The 16,287-nt window shown below is 36.1% G+C and overlaps 1 protein-coding gene across 24 annotated transcripts in view; it reads right to left on the reverse strand.

Annotated features, from left to right (window-relative positions):
• The window catches only part of GTF2I (general transcription factor IIi), a 68,651-nt gene that overhangs the window by 42,065 nt on the left and 10,299 nt on the right, over positions 1–16,287 (reverse strand). For 22 of the 24 annotated variants that reach the window (XM_087926403.1, XM_087926395.1, XM_087926408.1 and 19 more), the window contains 8 exons: positions 13,100–13,206; positions 10,998–11,136; positions 9,799–9,933; positions 7,561–7,744; positions 6,892–6,920; positions 4,354–4,399; positions 3,895–3,938; positions 2,309–2,374 (listed from right to left, as the gene is read on the reverse strand). In XM_087926403.1, coding sequence (XP_087782529.1) covers positions 2,309–2,374; positions 3,895–3,938; positions 4,354–4,399; positions 6,892–6,920; positions 7,561–7,744; positions 9,799–9,933; positions 10,998–11,136; positions 13,100–13,206 — 750 coding nt within the window. Of the gene's footprint in view, positions 1–2,308; positions 2,375–3,894; positions 3,939–4,353; positions 4,400–6,891; positions 6,921–7,560; positions 7,745–9,798; positions 9,934–10,997; positions 11,137–13,099; positions 13,207–13,971; positions 14,063–16,287 lie in introns of all 24 variants that reach the window. The other 2 variants (XM_087926419.1, XM_087926384.1) reach the window with 1 other exon arrangement.

The following is a 16,287-nucleotide window of genomic DNA, read 5'->3' on the forward strand; positions in this document are numbered from 1 at the left end:
ATCTTTCCAACGCTGCAATATTTGTATAAATAAGTATAATGAAATATGGGACCTATTCCTACAGAATACAATAAGTTAAAAAGATAAGGTATAAATTTACAGAAATATATACATACTTCAGTAGGATTTACATTAGACAAATATGCATTAGACAAAATATATTGAAATTGTAATTATTTTATATATTTTTTCTTTGTCACATTTTTTCACTTTTTTGTTAAACACTTTTAACTTTTATGTTTTTTTCTTTTTGACAATGTATAATATCACCATCACTACTATTTTTGTTTTGCTCAATAAAAGCAATACTTTTATGAAATAAAATATAATAAAGTCAAAATAAAGTCTACACAAAGGAACCACACATATATATATATATATCTCTTGCCCTTGCTAAAAGATTATGACTGAATTTCACCACCACCGCTGTTATAACTGAAGGCTTCAAGGGCATACTATAGAAAGGATATTGGGGAACGGAGCAATGTGGTATTATCTTCAAGATAGGAAAGAAGGTATCTGTAAGCAAAGCAGGTTTTTAACATTGTTATTTTTGGGCCGCATAAACGAAGTCTGATATGGTTCTGTAAAGAATATCCATGCTATAACACTTCATCCTATACCGTTTCTGTTGTCAGCTCATACACACTATTTTCAGGATTCTGGTGCAAACCGACCTGGTGATGTTTTGCAATGCCAGCACTAGGCGACGGGTCACAATTGGACAGTTGTCCAGTTAGCATTCACCATCCTAAATGTTTGTCTCCTTGCAGAGCATCTTGCTCAGAATGGGTTTTTTAAAAAAAATAAAGTGGGGGGAAGTACAGACCAGTAAAAATCTTTATCTGGGTCAGGAGAAGGAAAGAAGGAGAAAGAAGAAATACCTCGACAAAAGATACTGAACATGACTAGCTTTTCATTAAAATTGCCTCCTGGAAGAAAATGTAAATTATGGAAGGAACTAATGAAACTACATTTTTTATAATATAAAACCCTTATCTTCCATTGTAAAGTTTAGTGTGACATAAAAAAGGACTCTAAGGTGGTCTCCCACCAAAGTATCAATCAGATTTAGACCTGCTTACCTTTCTAAAGGTTACTCAATTCTGTGCTTTTATTTCAAACTCTAGCCCCAGGAAACTACATTAGGCTGGGATCATTCAACAATTACTTATTTATTGAATTTATATGCTATCCATTTCTCCAATAGGGAAGTTAAATGATGCTGTCCTTTGAAATCGTTTTCAGAATAATTGGTATACAGCTACTGCGAAAGCCCCATTACAAATGTACACATTTCATTACTCCTTAATGCCAAAGTAAACAATGTCAACTAAACCACGCTAATCCCACGTATGTACAGCTTGCAATCAGGATGCCACTTCCAAATGAATATTCCAAGAGGGCAAAAACAATTTGAATACACTTAAGTTTAATAAATAATTGCTGTGGGTTGTCTCCTTTATTTTGTATTATCATCCCCGCAATTTTTAAGCAAAGTGCTTATTTCACCAGGACAGATAAGGTGGAGGATCTTCTGCTGTCTAGCTCGACATTGGAAGTGTCTTCTTGGTACCAACTCTTACGCTTTAGAACATTCTTCCTCCTGAACTTTGATAAGCTACTATCCATCTAGCTTTCTAGAAAGCCTTGAAAAGCTGGCTCTTACGTCAAGCATTGCGACAGAGCCTCATAAAGTTATTATTGATATACGTATGAGGTATTGTTTTGGTAGGAATTGGCAGTTTTTATGACTTTTGCTGTTTGTAAGCAGACCAAAGTTATGGTCCATAACAAGGATGTCTTTGTGGCTTTTAAATAAATAAAGTACACAAGTCCACATAATTTTTGATAGCTATCATTAATAAGAACCAATAAGGTGTTGAGATATATAAAACTTTCATATGGCATTGCCGCCTATCCTTCCATTCTTCCCTCCAATACGACACATTTGTAATACTTGGTATTTGGAAGCAAGTTTGACTATCAATAGAATAGTTATTATACTTAACTTTTAAGTTATGTAATTTATTTAAAACATCCACAAACACCTCTCAATTTTTAAGAAATGGGGGAGAAGAGCACAGACAATGTGCATAGGGAACAAATGCAGCATATAAATGAGCAGGTAGCAGGCAAAGATCACCTAAACCAAAAACAACTTCTGCTTCAAATACTATATGATTATACTGGAGCCAAAACATTATGGTGTTTTCCAACTACTTGTCCTTCATTCCGTTTTTCTGCCTGCATAATTTGCCATTCAAGATTTCAGACTGTATAAAAGAAGGTTCACATTCACTGTTACCTGGAATATTAAACTGATAATATTCAGGGTCTTCTGATTCTTCTTTAACTGTTACCATCTCAAGTCCTGAAATAGAAACAAGTAATATTTCCTTTACATGAGTAATAGGAATCTAAACCAATGCTCACCCTTTGCTGTTTCATATGCATCAAGAAAATCAACACATTCTGAGTTAACTGCAATTAATATGTTAAAGCCCAAGTTATGTAACAAATTGTTACTCAGCAATGTCAATATTATAAAATAGCTGATTATGTGCCATTGAAGTCAGTGCTGACTCTTAGCAACCACATAGATACTCTCCGTGACCTGTCTCTAACTTGGTCTTCAAGTTTTCCAACAGTGCACTAATCACCATTATAACTCAATTCATCTACCTTGCCAGAAAATTGTATGTTTTTCTTCTTCTTGACAATTATCAGATCAAATCCCATCCAGCTTATCACTCCATTTCCAAAATCAACCAAAAACAAAATATGTACATATTTATTTCAGTCCAAGTAAGAAGCATGGATAGAAACAATCTGTAAAATACCTACTTCACATTTGCCATATTTCTCCAGCAAGTGTTGCTGCAGATAAACCACATGTATCTAAGGATTGGATAATATAAATCACCAGTTATGAGTATCAAAATTTATACAGACCAATGAAACCTGAAGATTTTTCTAAGTTGAAACAATGAACAACAGCCAGTACTATAGTCCTTCCATATTGCAATGGGTAAGAATTATTAGTTACTGTATCAGATATTATAAAACATTCTTGTTCTTCACTAAATTTTCCTGTTACTGCATGTCTTATGAATGAATATTACCATTTAAATAATGTTTGTTGGCCTGTAATGCAGTATATAAAAGATTCCAAGATTTGAAAAGGAACTTATATTTTTATATTCTTATTTTTACATTCAAATGCTTTATTTTTACTAAAGCTTTTAAATTTTTAAGAAATTTACACCCCAAATAAAGATCCAAAAAGTGTGTACTATTTCTGAAAAGGTGTGTAGCCAGTCAATTACCCAATTCGTGGTTGGAAAACAGACATTTGCATTGGGGTGTTAAAAAATTACATTTGCAAGTAAGTATTTTAGCAATGGCCATAATTTTTATGGATGCGCTTACCTCAAATGACAGTGGCAATGAAATGCAGGAAACAGCCTCAATTTCCCATGTGTAAATATTTCTTATAATTATTATTAAAGGTTAGGACCAAGCCTTGTATTAAAGTAAATTCCTAGCAAAGAGGTATTTTCAAGATCCCACTAATTACAATGTAAATCATGCAGCCTGGCTACGCCATGAAGCTTGTTAGTAGAAGTTTGGAAATGACTACAAAAAATTATTGGCTGCTTCATATTAAAAATGCATATATTTTTGAGAAACTCAAATAAAACATATATATTAGGAAAATATATCTGGCAATACATTTGAGGAAGATATTGAAAAAAAGCTTCATGGAATTTTGGTAGGACAGATACTTGAATTTCTTATGGACACAGATTGATGTCTATTCACACACTGCTGTGAACAATATCCTTGTGTGTTCAAGGAATTAGTATTTTCAAAAGAAACAGAAATGCGTACCAGAATCTTCATTGGGCTCAGTCTTCACCTGAATGGAAGGGCAACTAGACAAACAGAGAACAGACAATTCTTGGTGAGTATAATATACCATATGAATTTATTTTGTCATTTGATTAAACTAAATGAGCACTCACTAGGCAAACTGGCTCTCCAGGATGCTGAAAGAAATATTCCTTCCAGACTTCCTATGCTTAGAAGGCTTTGAAAGGGCCTTAAAATAGCTACAGCAAAAGTTTTAGACAAGTGCATCTGTTGTGCAACTTGATCCAAATTCCTCATTAGATGATGAACGCCAGTTGTGGGTGTTCTGGCACTAAACTCAATCCCTAATTTTAAACCACAAAATTAAAATTAAGACAAATGCTGAATATTGTCACCTCACGCTTTGCCACTGGAAAAAATACTATTGAACTGTTTGTAGAGAACTTGTAGACAAAAAAGGGATAAAATGATTTATACCTTACACCTGGCGATGTCATCATGTGTGATGAATCTGAAAGATGGCCTGAAAAAAAATGAAAAAAGAATCTAATAACACACACACACAAACAGAATACAGCAGATATGGAAATGTAAAATAATAGTTGCAGAAAACTATTATTTACCTCTGTTATATAATTGCATAGAACTTTTACAGTTCCATTTAGCATCAGCAACCCTTATGTTAAAAAATATCTGGATTATCCATTTTTATCTCTCTGTAAATTCATTCAGAACTTTTATTTATTTATTTATTTATTTTGATTTGTCAATCGCTTACAAGATAAAAGGTATAAGTATATACATAATTATGAATAAATGAAATGGGTACATGTAAGAAAAATAAAACAAACAATAGGACAGGGATGATAGGCATGTTGGTGCATTTATGCACGCCCCCTACAGACCTCTTAGGAAAGGGGTGAGGTCAATAATAGACAGTCTAAGGTTAAAGTTTTTGGGGTTTGGGGAAGAAACCACAAAGCCAGGTAGAGTATTCCAGACATTGACCACTCTGTTGCTGAAGTCGTATTTCCTGCAATCAAGTTTGGTGCGGTTAATTTTGAGTTTGTATCTATTGTGAGCTCTTGTGTTGTTATGATTGAAGCTGAAGTATTCATTGACAGGTAAGTCATTGCAATGTATGATTTTATATACTATACTTAGATCAGACTGAAGATGGCGTAATTCAAGATTTTCTAGGTCTAGAATTTCAAGTCTGGTGGCATACTCCTACAACGAGTAGGAGTGGAGAACTCTTCTTGTGAAATATTTCTGGACTTTCTCAGCTGTGCTAATATCAGATATGTAATGTGGATTCCAGACTGATGAGCTGTATTCGAGTATTGGTCTAGCAAATGTTTTGTATGCTCTAGTTAGTAGTGTGATATATTACCAGAGAAAAAGCTACATAGGATTAGGTTAACAACTCTTAATGCCTTTTTGGCTATGTAATTAGTGGGCTCTAGCACTTAGATCATTAGAAATGAGTAGTCCTAGGTCCTTGACAGAGCTTGGATCATTAACAAGGTCTTGACTATTCAACTTTTACTTTATTTTGTGATTTTGTTTGCTAATATGTAAGACAGAGCATTTATTTGTTGAGATTTGAAGTTGCCATTTGTTTGACCATTCTGATACATAGTCAAGGTCTTTTTGAAGGGTAGCAGTATTGTCTATGGAGTTGAATAGCTTTACATCATCAGCGAAGAGAATGCAGTAGCTCTTGATGTGATCACAGAGGTCATTTATGTAGAGTATGAAGAGAGTTGGTCCTAGAACATTGCCTTGGGGGACACCACTATTGATAGGTACAGAATTTGATAGGACACTCCCAATTTTGACCATTTGTTGTCTGTTTGACAAGAATGCTTCTATCCAGTTTGTCAGGAGAATTTTGTAACTCCCCCCACATTCTAATGGTGAAGACTCTGTGTCATGGCAATTTTGTTCAAGGCTCTATAGCAGCAGTGGCTAACCTTTTTGGCACCAAGTGCTGAAATGGGAATGTGCATGTGCTGGAAACCAGAGGAGCAGCTTCCCGATGCGCACTCTCAGGAGCAGCGGAAACCAGAAGCTTAGGTTCCTGGCGCACATATGCGTGCCGGCCACCTGGTCTTCCAGTTTCTAACGCACATGCATGTGCAAAGACCAGCTGGCCAGCATGTGCGTGCACTCCGGGGAGCTGCTCTTCCGGTTTCTGGCGCTCCCGCACATGTGCGACCAGCTGGTTGGCACGCATGTACACGCTGGAACCCAAAAAAGCAACGGGAAACAGCTGTTATGCCCGAAGAGATGGATCTGCCACTTCCGACACATATGGCATAGGTTCGCCATCCCGGCTCTTTGTCTTCCAAATTATCATTACTGACAATTCTGGTAGCATATATTTTTTCAATATAAATAAACAACTGCAAAATCTTAAGAGATGTGTTGCAACATATAGGAGATGTACAAAAAGCACCTTTTAAAATATGTCATTTGCAGGGTCCAGAGCTACTTCAAAAGTGATATATTCTTTATTGGCCAAGGGTGATTGGACACCCAAGGAATTTGTCTCCGGTGCATATATATAAATGTATATACAGATGTATATATAGATGGCATTGGGAATAAGTTGTGAAACAGCCAGGCTATTGCAAATGATAGTTTCTTTAATTATCTGAAAGGAGGTGGTGTGTTAAATGCTCATGCACAAAGTCCTCCTCCCCCTCCACCCAGGCTTTACACAGCCATACAGTTTAAGGTCTGCAATATCTGAGACAATTATATGGCTTCTTAACAATAAGATTTGCTTTACTATAAGAGAGTAACAAAAATAAATTCAGGCATGAGATGTCTGGCGGATGGAGTAACCAAGAAAATTACTCTGGCCCACAAAAGGCTGAAAAAATTAGAACTTTCAGTATTGTACAGTTTTTTTCAGGTATCAACTTATGTTAAAAAAAACACTACAGAAATATAATTGGTACTGTATAGAAAATGATTTTTTAAAATTTAGATCAAATCAAGACTCACCTAAATGTTTCTTTGGCTCAAGGAAAGGCCTACATAAAGAAAGAATAAATTCTATTATTCTACAAGATCTATTTACAAATATGATAATGGCGTTAAGAGAGTTCAGATCATGTCTTCAACATTTTCTCCATATTTCCTACAACCATCTATAATGTTACAAGGTCCATTTTGGACCATAAAAGGACGTTAAAGGAATGGTGGAACTAGTATCATAAATAAACATATCTGATTCCCAGCTGAATGGTATCATTTCTCACAGTTTTAGAAAGGAAATTTCCATACTATTACAAATTAATTTAAAGCTTTATAAGAGGAATCTTGGCAATTCTTACTAAAATGTTCCTCTTTTCCAATGCCAGAACAATTGATTTCTTGGAAGTTTCTAATTGCTATTGAATTATCTGAAGAGAAAAAAATATGTATCTGTCTTCCTCATATAAGCATCCAATCTGTTCCCAAATTTGGTCTTTTGATATGTTCTTCCTGGTAAGGGTTGCTCCCCAGGAATCTGCATAGGTTTACATGGAAGTCTGTTTCTACATGGGAACTGCTGTCCTGCTAGAAAGTTAAATGGTTTTAATAACCCATATTTACACTTTATTATGCAAAGTGATTTAAGAATATTTTGCTGCAAGCTCAAAGTATCTCAGAAAATGAAACTGTTTGTACCTTTTGATGACAAATGAAATCCCAGATTTGTTTTCCAAAATCCACTTCAGTGTTGTGGCATCATAGCTGGAAGGATGCTTAAAAGCAAGTCCTTCTGGAAGACCATGTACTATCAAAGCAGATGGATCCCTCTGAATCTTATCATATGGCACAGGAACTACTGTTGATTTTCCTAAAGCTTTACCTAGATAGGAAAAAAACAATTTGTACCAATGAGGCAACACTTCCATTCCTAAAACAACAAAACAATGGCAAACGTGTCTTTTTCTTTGATGTGTGAACTTGTTTTGAAATAAAAATCAGCCAATAATTCTGTCACCTCTTTCTCCTCCGTCTTCGCTGAGTCTTCGCGCTGCCCGAACTTTAGGTCGGTACTGCGGCTCAGCACCCCAGACAGCCCACTTTCAGGTGTTGGTAACTATTTAGAGATTCGGGTTAATGTCAGGGTTCCAGAAAAACCCAACTCCAATTAAAAACTCAGAGACAGGCATTTTCTCGAAGTTCCTTTTATTAGAGTAGGTATACTGACACATCTGGGAAAACCCAAATCTGAGAGTCCCTGGTTTTCCCTTAGTAATTCAGAAGTCCAAAACCAACCCCTGCACCCATAGGTCCAATCATCATCCACCCCAGCTAGAGACATCCCTTCAACCACTCTTCCTTCAGGTGCAGGAATAACATGACCTTGACTGAAGAGAAGAATGCTATCATGTCTAATTACCAATATTCTACAATTCCCCCCTCCTACTTTCCCAGCCACAGGAATGTGGCAGCGTGGAAGCTTCTGGTACTAATATGGCTTCTAAAGCTGACAATTCTTTCTATGTAGATGAAATAAATAGTTTAACTACTCACAAGCCCTCAGGTCTCCAATGGAATTCTCTGATCTGGCACTATGAACATAATTAATTATCCAGACTCCTGGTTTTCTTTCTTTTTTAATATTAAAAAATGAGAAGCTGGTAGATTTCAAAGGAAAGCATCACCCTGTAGCATCATCTTTGTTATTATGACATGCCTTCTCTGTGGCATCTCCCACATTATGCAACTCTCTCCTCAAAGGTCCTTATAGCTTCTATGTGATTAATAGTCCATAAACAATCCAAGTTTTTTTTATTAGTGAGCTCTTACCCTTAGTTATCCTTTGTGCAATTTATCCTCCATATTTGATTCTGTGGGGTTTAGTTATAAATTTGTAATTTCGTGAATGAGGCAGATGAAGATTGTAAGTCAATCAGTCAATCCTAAAAACAGGGGTTTTTAGGAGGGAATACTAGTTGGGGACATGGTGGCTCAGTGGCTAAGACACTGAGCTAGTCGATCAGAAGGTCGACAGTTCGGCGGTTCAAATCCCTAGCACCGCGTAACAGAGTCAGCTCCCTTTACTTGTCCCAGCTTCTGCCAACCTAGCAGTTCGAACGCACAGAAAAATAGGGACCACTTTGGTGGGAAGGTGATCCGTGCGTCTTTGGCATTTAGTCATGCTAGCCACATGACCACGGAGCCGTCTTCAGGCAGCACTGGGTCTTCAGTTTAGAAACACCACTCCCTAGAGCTGGAAACAACTAGCACGTATGTGCGGGGGAACCTTTACCTTACTAGTTGAATCTGTGTGTAGACAGATTAGCACAATTTCTCTGCAGGAACTCAGCATATGTGCATATATTACCTACATGTATGGCTCTAACCAAGGATAGTGTATAAGGTTTTGGAGAGGAAGTTTCTGATTTTTTCTCAAATTGCATCTTTGTGTTTTTATGAGTAGGTGGGAGATTTTGAATGGAGCAGTCAAATTCAGTTTTTTTCATCACATTAAATTTGGTCTTGTTCTTTTCATAGAGTTAACCTGCTGAAATCACAAGGCAGAGACCGAGATTTTTTAATCTTAAGTTCTTTCCAACATTGTGCTGATTTGGAAAGAATAAAAAGCATGCTCTAGAACTAATTCATTATGATATTAGTTACAATGAGGTTAACTTTATGTACAATGTATATTTTATTTATATAGGAATTCTGTATAGTTCTTGAAAGGAATAAAGCAGGCTATATATACCTAGTTAATTAAGTCCAATCCCATGAAACAGACACACATTCATTATTGAATTAGAATTCAAATCATGCATTCTATCTTGATGGCTTAACTGCCTTCCTCAAATCAAAATCAACTGCATTTAAATCCAGAATGAGAATCACAGTCCTGCTTTGAAAAACAATTTGCATTTAAAATTAAATATCTACCATAGCAAATACAGAAATAATCCTCCACAGACTTCTTGAGAGCTTCCATTTCCACAATATCCACCGTCATCCTGTTATCAAGAGATGATGATTTTGTCTTCTGCAATTCTACAGCTTTTGCCTCTTCGTTAATACCTAGGAAGAAATTATGAAATCTGGCACTGTCCATAAACTACTAATTTAAATCACTAGTCTATCCATATATTAAGACCTTTTTCGCATTTCTTTTGTTCACACCATCTTGCCACAATTATAGCAATAGCATTTAGGCTTATATACTGCTCCATAGGGCTTTATAGCCCTCTCTAGGTGGTTTACAGAGTCTTTTATCAACTTCAGAGGGATGGAAGGCTGAGTTAATCTTGAGCTGGTCATGATCGAACTCCTGGCAGAGATTGGACTACCATTTGTCAGAAATGGTATAGAGTCTCCTGCTTGGGAGGGGGAGGGGGGGTGGCGCTGGACTAGATGACCTACAAGGTCCCTCCCAACTCTGATTTTCTGTTAGCTGTTATCAGTGGGAATGCAGAGGTAGCCTTCAATATTGCATTCTAACCACTGGCACTACCATGGCTCTATAAAAATAAATCATATAAAATAAATTTTCTAACCCAACCAACATTGTTGAATTAGATTTCTAGGAATAACAGTTGTTTGGGAAAAAGGCATTATTTGGACACACTACTCGCATTATGGGTTTGATAACGCTTTGATGAACTTCTGTAAATTATTATTACATATGTAATGTATGACTAATTTTTAATATATAATTTTCAGAAGTTTTGGGGGGTTCACTTTTTAGAGAAAATATGAGATACCAATATTCTGTTTCAGAAAATCTACGAACTGGACATTTTCCCAGTGTCCTTAATAATCCATAATCTAAGCATGTCAATTATTTCCTACCATTCCTCATTGGTCCTCTCAATACTCAGCACCATAGTTTGTGATTTATATTGCACTACTTTCTGTTGTGGGGGGGGGAAGTATAATGCTATCAAATGCATAGTCTGTTCTCTTCTGCTACAGAAAATGAGCACAGAAGTTGCATGAAAGTTCTCAAAATAGCCCATCTTATTTATTTACACTATTACTAGACATAAAAGGAATGTTACATGAGCAAAAATATTGATGTGCAGACTCTAATCAACGGATTTTAAGTAAGTTAAGAAGTCTGTGAACTTCTCATTCAGACTTACAGTACTTCACAAAATCCTTCTGAAAATCTTTTCTCGTATTGACGAAGGCTCTTCCTCTCTCAGTGCCCACCACAAACACATCTGTTTCATACACAGCAATGCAGGCAACCTCTGCCTTAGACTTGGCAAGTTCTTTGCACTATGGAAATAAAAGGTCGCCATTTAGAACTGTAACAGCAAGACCTAAAAGAAAATGTATTATACTCTCTTTTAATAATTTTTTTCCTGGCATTGCTGTATTTTTTAAAACCACGGCTACAGCCTGTTCTGCAAAGAAGAGAACCTTTTCACCAAAAAACCCTTGCACAAACTGAGACCTATGCAAACAACATGAAAGTGTTCCAGCAATAAAAGAATGTGACAAATTATCTACAGTACTGCTTAGGTGCTAGATCAGATTTACACTATTTCTCTTTATTTACTTTTACTGGTTTCTTAATATCGACAATATAGTAAAAGATAATAGAATTGCATAATTAATTTTATTTATTTACCATATTTATATGCCCACTCATCTCACAAAAATGTGACTCAGGGCAGCATATAACAGTGAAAAATAACCCGTTTTACTGAAATAATGTTATAGGCATTAACAATGACAGTTCTTAAACTGAAATTTGAAAATGAAATTTAGCCACTTCCAATTATGACGAATTGGAAATTCAATTAGAAATCGAAGTACAATTTCTAAGGGCTTTCATATAATCAATGGTGCAAACATTTTATAAAATTTGAGATCTATTCTATCAATGGTTAGACGATAAAATATAGTAATGGAATATGTAGACTTTTAGAAAATACTAAATATATAAAGATGTATTCTTTTCTTATTATATCTACAAAATGATTCTAGGATAGATTTGGGATGATAATATGAACTGTCATAAAACAAATTAAGTAAAATATGAATATTTCGTAAAGCATGAATGAATAAAAGTATAGTCAAATGACTAATTAATAATGATATTAATGTATTTAATATTTGATTGAAAATATGAGATTATAAACAATGTAATTGTAATTGAAGACTACGAAATGGAAGCACAAAACAATTTGTAAACCAACCGGCACACTGTATGTATATATATGGAAAATGGCCTGATGGTTTTATGTTTTGTTTGTTTACGTTTGTTTTAAAAACCAATTAAAAAATTTTAAAAAATGGTGCAGACTGATAATCTACAAACCAAATGAGGAGCCTAATCACCTGCTGTTATCTCTAGCAAAGACACATGAGACACAATGGGAAACAACATGACTCAAAGTAGAAGCACTAAGTAAGCCACCCAAATTTTTAATTTTTACTGCCAAATTTGAGATTATGAATGGGACTAGTAAAAGCATGTAAAAAGCGACTATCATTCAAGATGTCAAGGAGGATGAGAAGGGAAACATTTTTCTTTTGTTTCTTGTAGCTGAGAATTATTGACTTTCAAACCACATCCAGCTGGAATGAAAAAAGTTCTATACAGGAAAAACCAAATACTGTTGCTTTCTATATTGAGTCAAATGAGTAACTCTGCTTTCTATTTTTCCTTCCACAGATAATCCTCAACTTACCACAATTGAGCCCAAAATTTGTGTTGTTAAGTGAGAAATTTCTTAAATGAATTTTGCCCCATTTTTCTTGCCCCATTTGTTAAATGAACGCAATTGTTAAATTAGTAACACAGTTGTTAAGTGATTCTGGCTTTCCTATTGACTTTGCTTGTCAGAAGGTCGTGAAAGGGGATCTCATGACCCAGGGACACGGCAACTGCCATAAACATGAACCAGTTGTCAAGTATCTGAATGTAAATTACATGACTATGGGGTTGCTGCAATGGTCATAATTGTGAAAAATGGTCATAAGTCACTTTTTTCAATACCATTATAACTTCGAACAGTCACTAAATGAATTGTTGCAAGTTGAGGACTACCTGTACTATACTCAGATGCAATGTTAGAAAACAATGGTCTATACTGTCAAATATTCCTAGTCTGGTTTGCAAATGAACTGATGATCAAAAAGAAACAGACAAACATATATATACTGTAAAAGTCCTGGAGATATAAGCCATGTGGGAAAAGTCACAGTAGAGCAGATTCATATTGTATCTTACCATTGACTCAAGGGCTGACATGAGAAAGGTAACCACCATTCTGCTTTCAGATGAGTCCTCATCGTGGCTGGCTGCTGCTGCTGCTATTGCTGCTTGAGCCATTTTTGCTACAAACAGAGAAGAAAAAACTGTACTTGAGTCAAAATTTTACCTGAATAGAAGGAATTTACCCTCCTATAAGACAAAGAAAATCACACACACATACAAATATGAGAACATTACAGATGATGATTTGGGAGAGGAGCTACAGTTTATTAATGCAAATCTTAAGTCACCCAATAAATGTACTGGAGCAGTGACAATTACCAGTTGAGCCACTCAACTGTTTTCCAAATCTTTCCTCATTTTTCTGACTGGACATGTGGGACAAAGGGCTACTACTCAGTTAAGTGTTACACAGGCAATTCCATGTCTAGCGATTATGGCACAGAGGAAAGGTAATGCAAAATTAAAGCTCCCCCCCCCCCCATTTTATCGTCTTTTGTTGTTCTCCCATCTTCTTTTTCTATCTAAGACTATGGGTCTTTTTGAAGGAAAGCCTGGCTGAAAGCAACCACTGAACAGCCAAAGTGATTTTGTGGTCAAGAAGAAATCCACTAAGAAATTAGGTTTGTTAGAAATTCATGTTACACTCATTCCTTATTTATCAACCAAGGTTCATTCCAAACACTAGGCCTTTAAAGCAAAATGGCAGCTAAGTGAATATCATGATAGCCTAGGCATGACCGCAACTGAGCTCACAACTTTTCTTCAGTGTTCCACCATCAATATTTTTTACACTTCATGAAACACTTTTAACATATCATACAGTCATTTCAATTCTTTCATTCTAACCATTTTTGCCATAAAAAATACACCGTAGTAATAATTACCTTTCAGTCTTTACATGTGATTATGACAATTTAAAAGTTGTATCTTTTAAACTTTGTTTTAATACTGTATGCATTATTTTTAACAAGAAGCCTAAATAAAAAACAAAAAAGGTTAAATGGAAACTCAGTGTTTGAAAAGTTGGTTTATTAAGTAAGTACAAAATTAGGCATAATAATTTACAATTATAGTATCAACAAACATCAAATTATCCATAAATTATATTTTTCTTTGTTCTTGGAAAAATTAGATACACTAGTATAATGGCTGATGGCCGAGGATTGGGTCTTCTATACCTGTGGATGGGGAAAGTGATGGAAAGAAAAGTGAAGTTGAGGAACAGTAACTTTCTTAAATAATCCATTAAGCTTGGTTGGCACTTTTTTTCTTTATATATGTCATATTTACACTTTTGATATTTCATACATTTCCCAATGTACCTTTCCAAAACATTGTAAATTTAGACCCATATTTTTCAAAAATCCTGGAGCACCGGGGAACTACCAGAGGACTGGAAAAGAGCTGATGTGGTTCCCATCTTCAAAAAGGGGAAAAAAACAGACCCAGGAAACTATAGACCAATCAGCCTAACATCAATACCTGGGAAGATACTGGAAAAGATAATAAAAAAACAGATCTGCCAACATCTAGAAACAAATAAAGTAATAACTAGCAGTCAGCACAGCATGGGTTTGTTAAAAACAGATCATGCCAAACCAATCTTATTTCATTCTTCAACACAGTGACTAAATTAGTAGACCAGCAAAATACTGTGGACATAATATATTTAGATTTCAGCAAGGCACTAGACAAAGTAGAGCACAACCTACTTCTTAGTAAGCTAGAAAAAAGTGGAATAGACAGCACCACCACTAGATGGACTCGCAACTGGCTGGCAAACCGTACTCAATGCATGGTCCTTAATGGGTCTAAGTCTACATGGAGGGAAGTAAGCAATGGGGTGCCACAAGGTTCCGTCTTAGGCCCAGTACTCTTCAATATCTTCATTAACGACTTAGATGAGGGAATAGAAGGGGAACTTACCAAATTTGCAGATGATACTAAGCTGGCAGGAATAGCTAACACCCAAGAAGATAGGCTCAAGATCCAGATGGATCTTGACAGACTGGGCCATATCTACTGAAATGAAATTCAATATGGAGAAAAGTAAAGTCCTACACTTAGGCAAGAAAAACCAAAAGTACACATATAGACTGGGTGAAACCAGGCTCAATAGCAGTAACTGTGAGAGGGATCTTGGAGTCTTAGTGGACAACCAGCTAAATATGAGCCAGCAGTGTGCAGCCGCCGCCAAAAAAGCTAATGCAATCCTAAATTGTATTAACAGAGAGATACAATCAAGATCAAGGGAAGTACTAATACCACTCTATAAAGCCTTAGTAAGACCACACCTAGAGTACTGCATCCAGTTTTGGTCACCATATTATAAAAAAGATGTTGAGACTCTAGAAAAAGTACAGAGAAGAGCAACCAGGATGATTAGGGGACTGGAGGCTAAAACATACAACAAACGGTTGCAGGAACTGGGCTTGGCTAATCTAGTAAAGAGAAGGACCAGGGGAGACATGATAGCAGTCTTCCAATATTTGAGGGGCTGCCACAGGAAGGAGGGGGTCAAGCTATTTTCTAAAGCTCCTATAGGCCAGACAAGGAATAATGGATGGAAACTGAACAAGGAGAGATTCAACCTGGAAATAAGGAGAAACTTTCTGACAATGAGAACAATCAACCAATGGAACAGCTTGCCCTTCGAAGTTGTGGGAGCGCCATCAATTGAGACTTTCAAGAAGAGATTGGACTGCCATTTGTCAGAAATGATGTAGGGTCTCCTGCTTGGGCAGGGGGTGGACTAGATGACCTACAAGGTCCCATCCAACTCTGATTATCTGTATCTGTAGACCCGTACTTTCCAATTCCGATAAAATTTTTGTTGATGTCTTGGATCTTGTAATCAATTCAATCTTGGATTCTTCTTTCTTTCTTCCACAAAATTTAGTGCTTCCAATTCTTTCTTCAATTCAACTAAACCTTCATTCGAAAGCTCTCCCTCAGTGTTGGCTACTAATTTTTTCACATATTCAGTATCAGGCTCTAAATCAAAGAGGGTAGCATAGCCTTTCCAAAATGCACACATTACCCTATCATCTTCCATTGTGGCTATGGCTTTGGGAAAAGTTATGCCTGGAATATCAGGATGGTTCCTTGATCGATAGGGATTATGGAGGGGATTGTGTTTTTTGGTAGATAAACTATATCTGAGTGGAGGTCATCAAGATGTGGGAGATGCTCAGAGCATT

Source organism: Pseudonaja textilis, chromosome 1 (genome assembly GCF_049901715.1).
Source record: "Pseudonaja textilis isolate UNSWEBS1 chromosome 1, rPseTex1.2, whole genome shotgun sequence".
Taxonomy (NCBI): domain Eukaryota; kingdom Metazoa; phylum Chordata; class Lepidosauria; order Squamata; family Elapidae; genus Pseudonaja; species Pseudonaja textilis.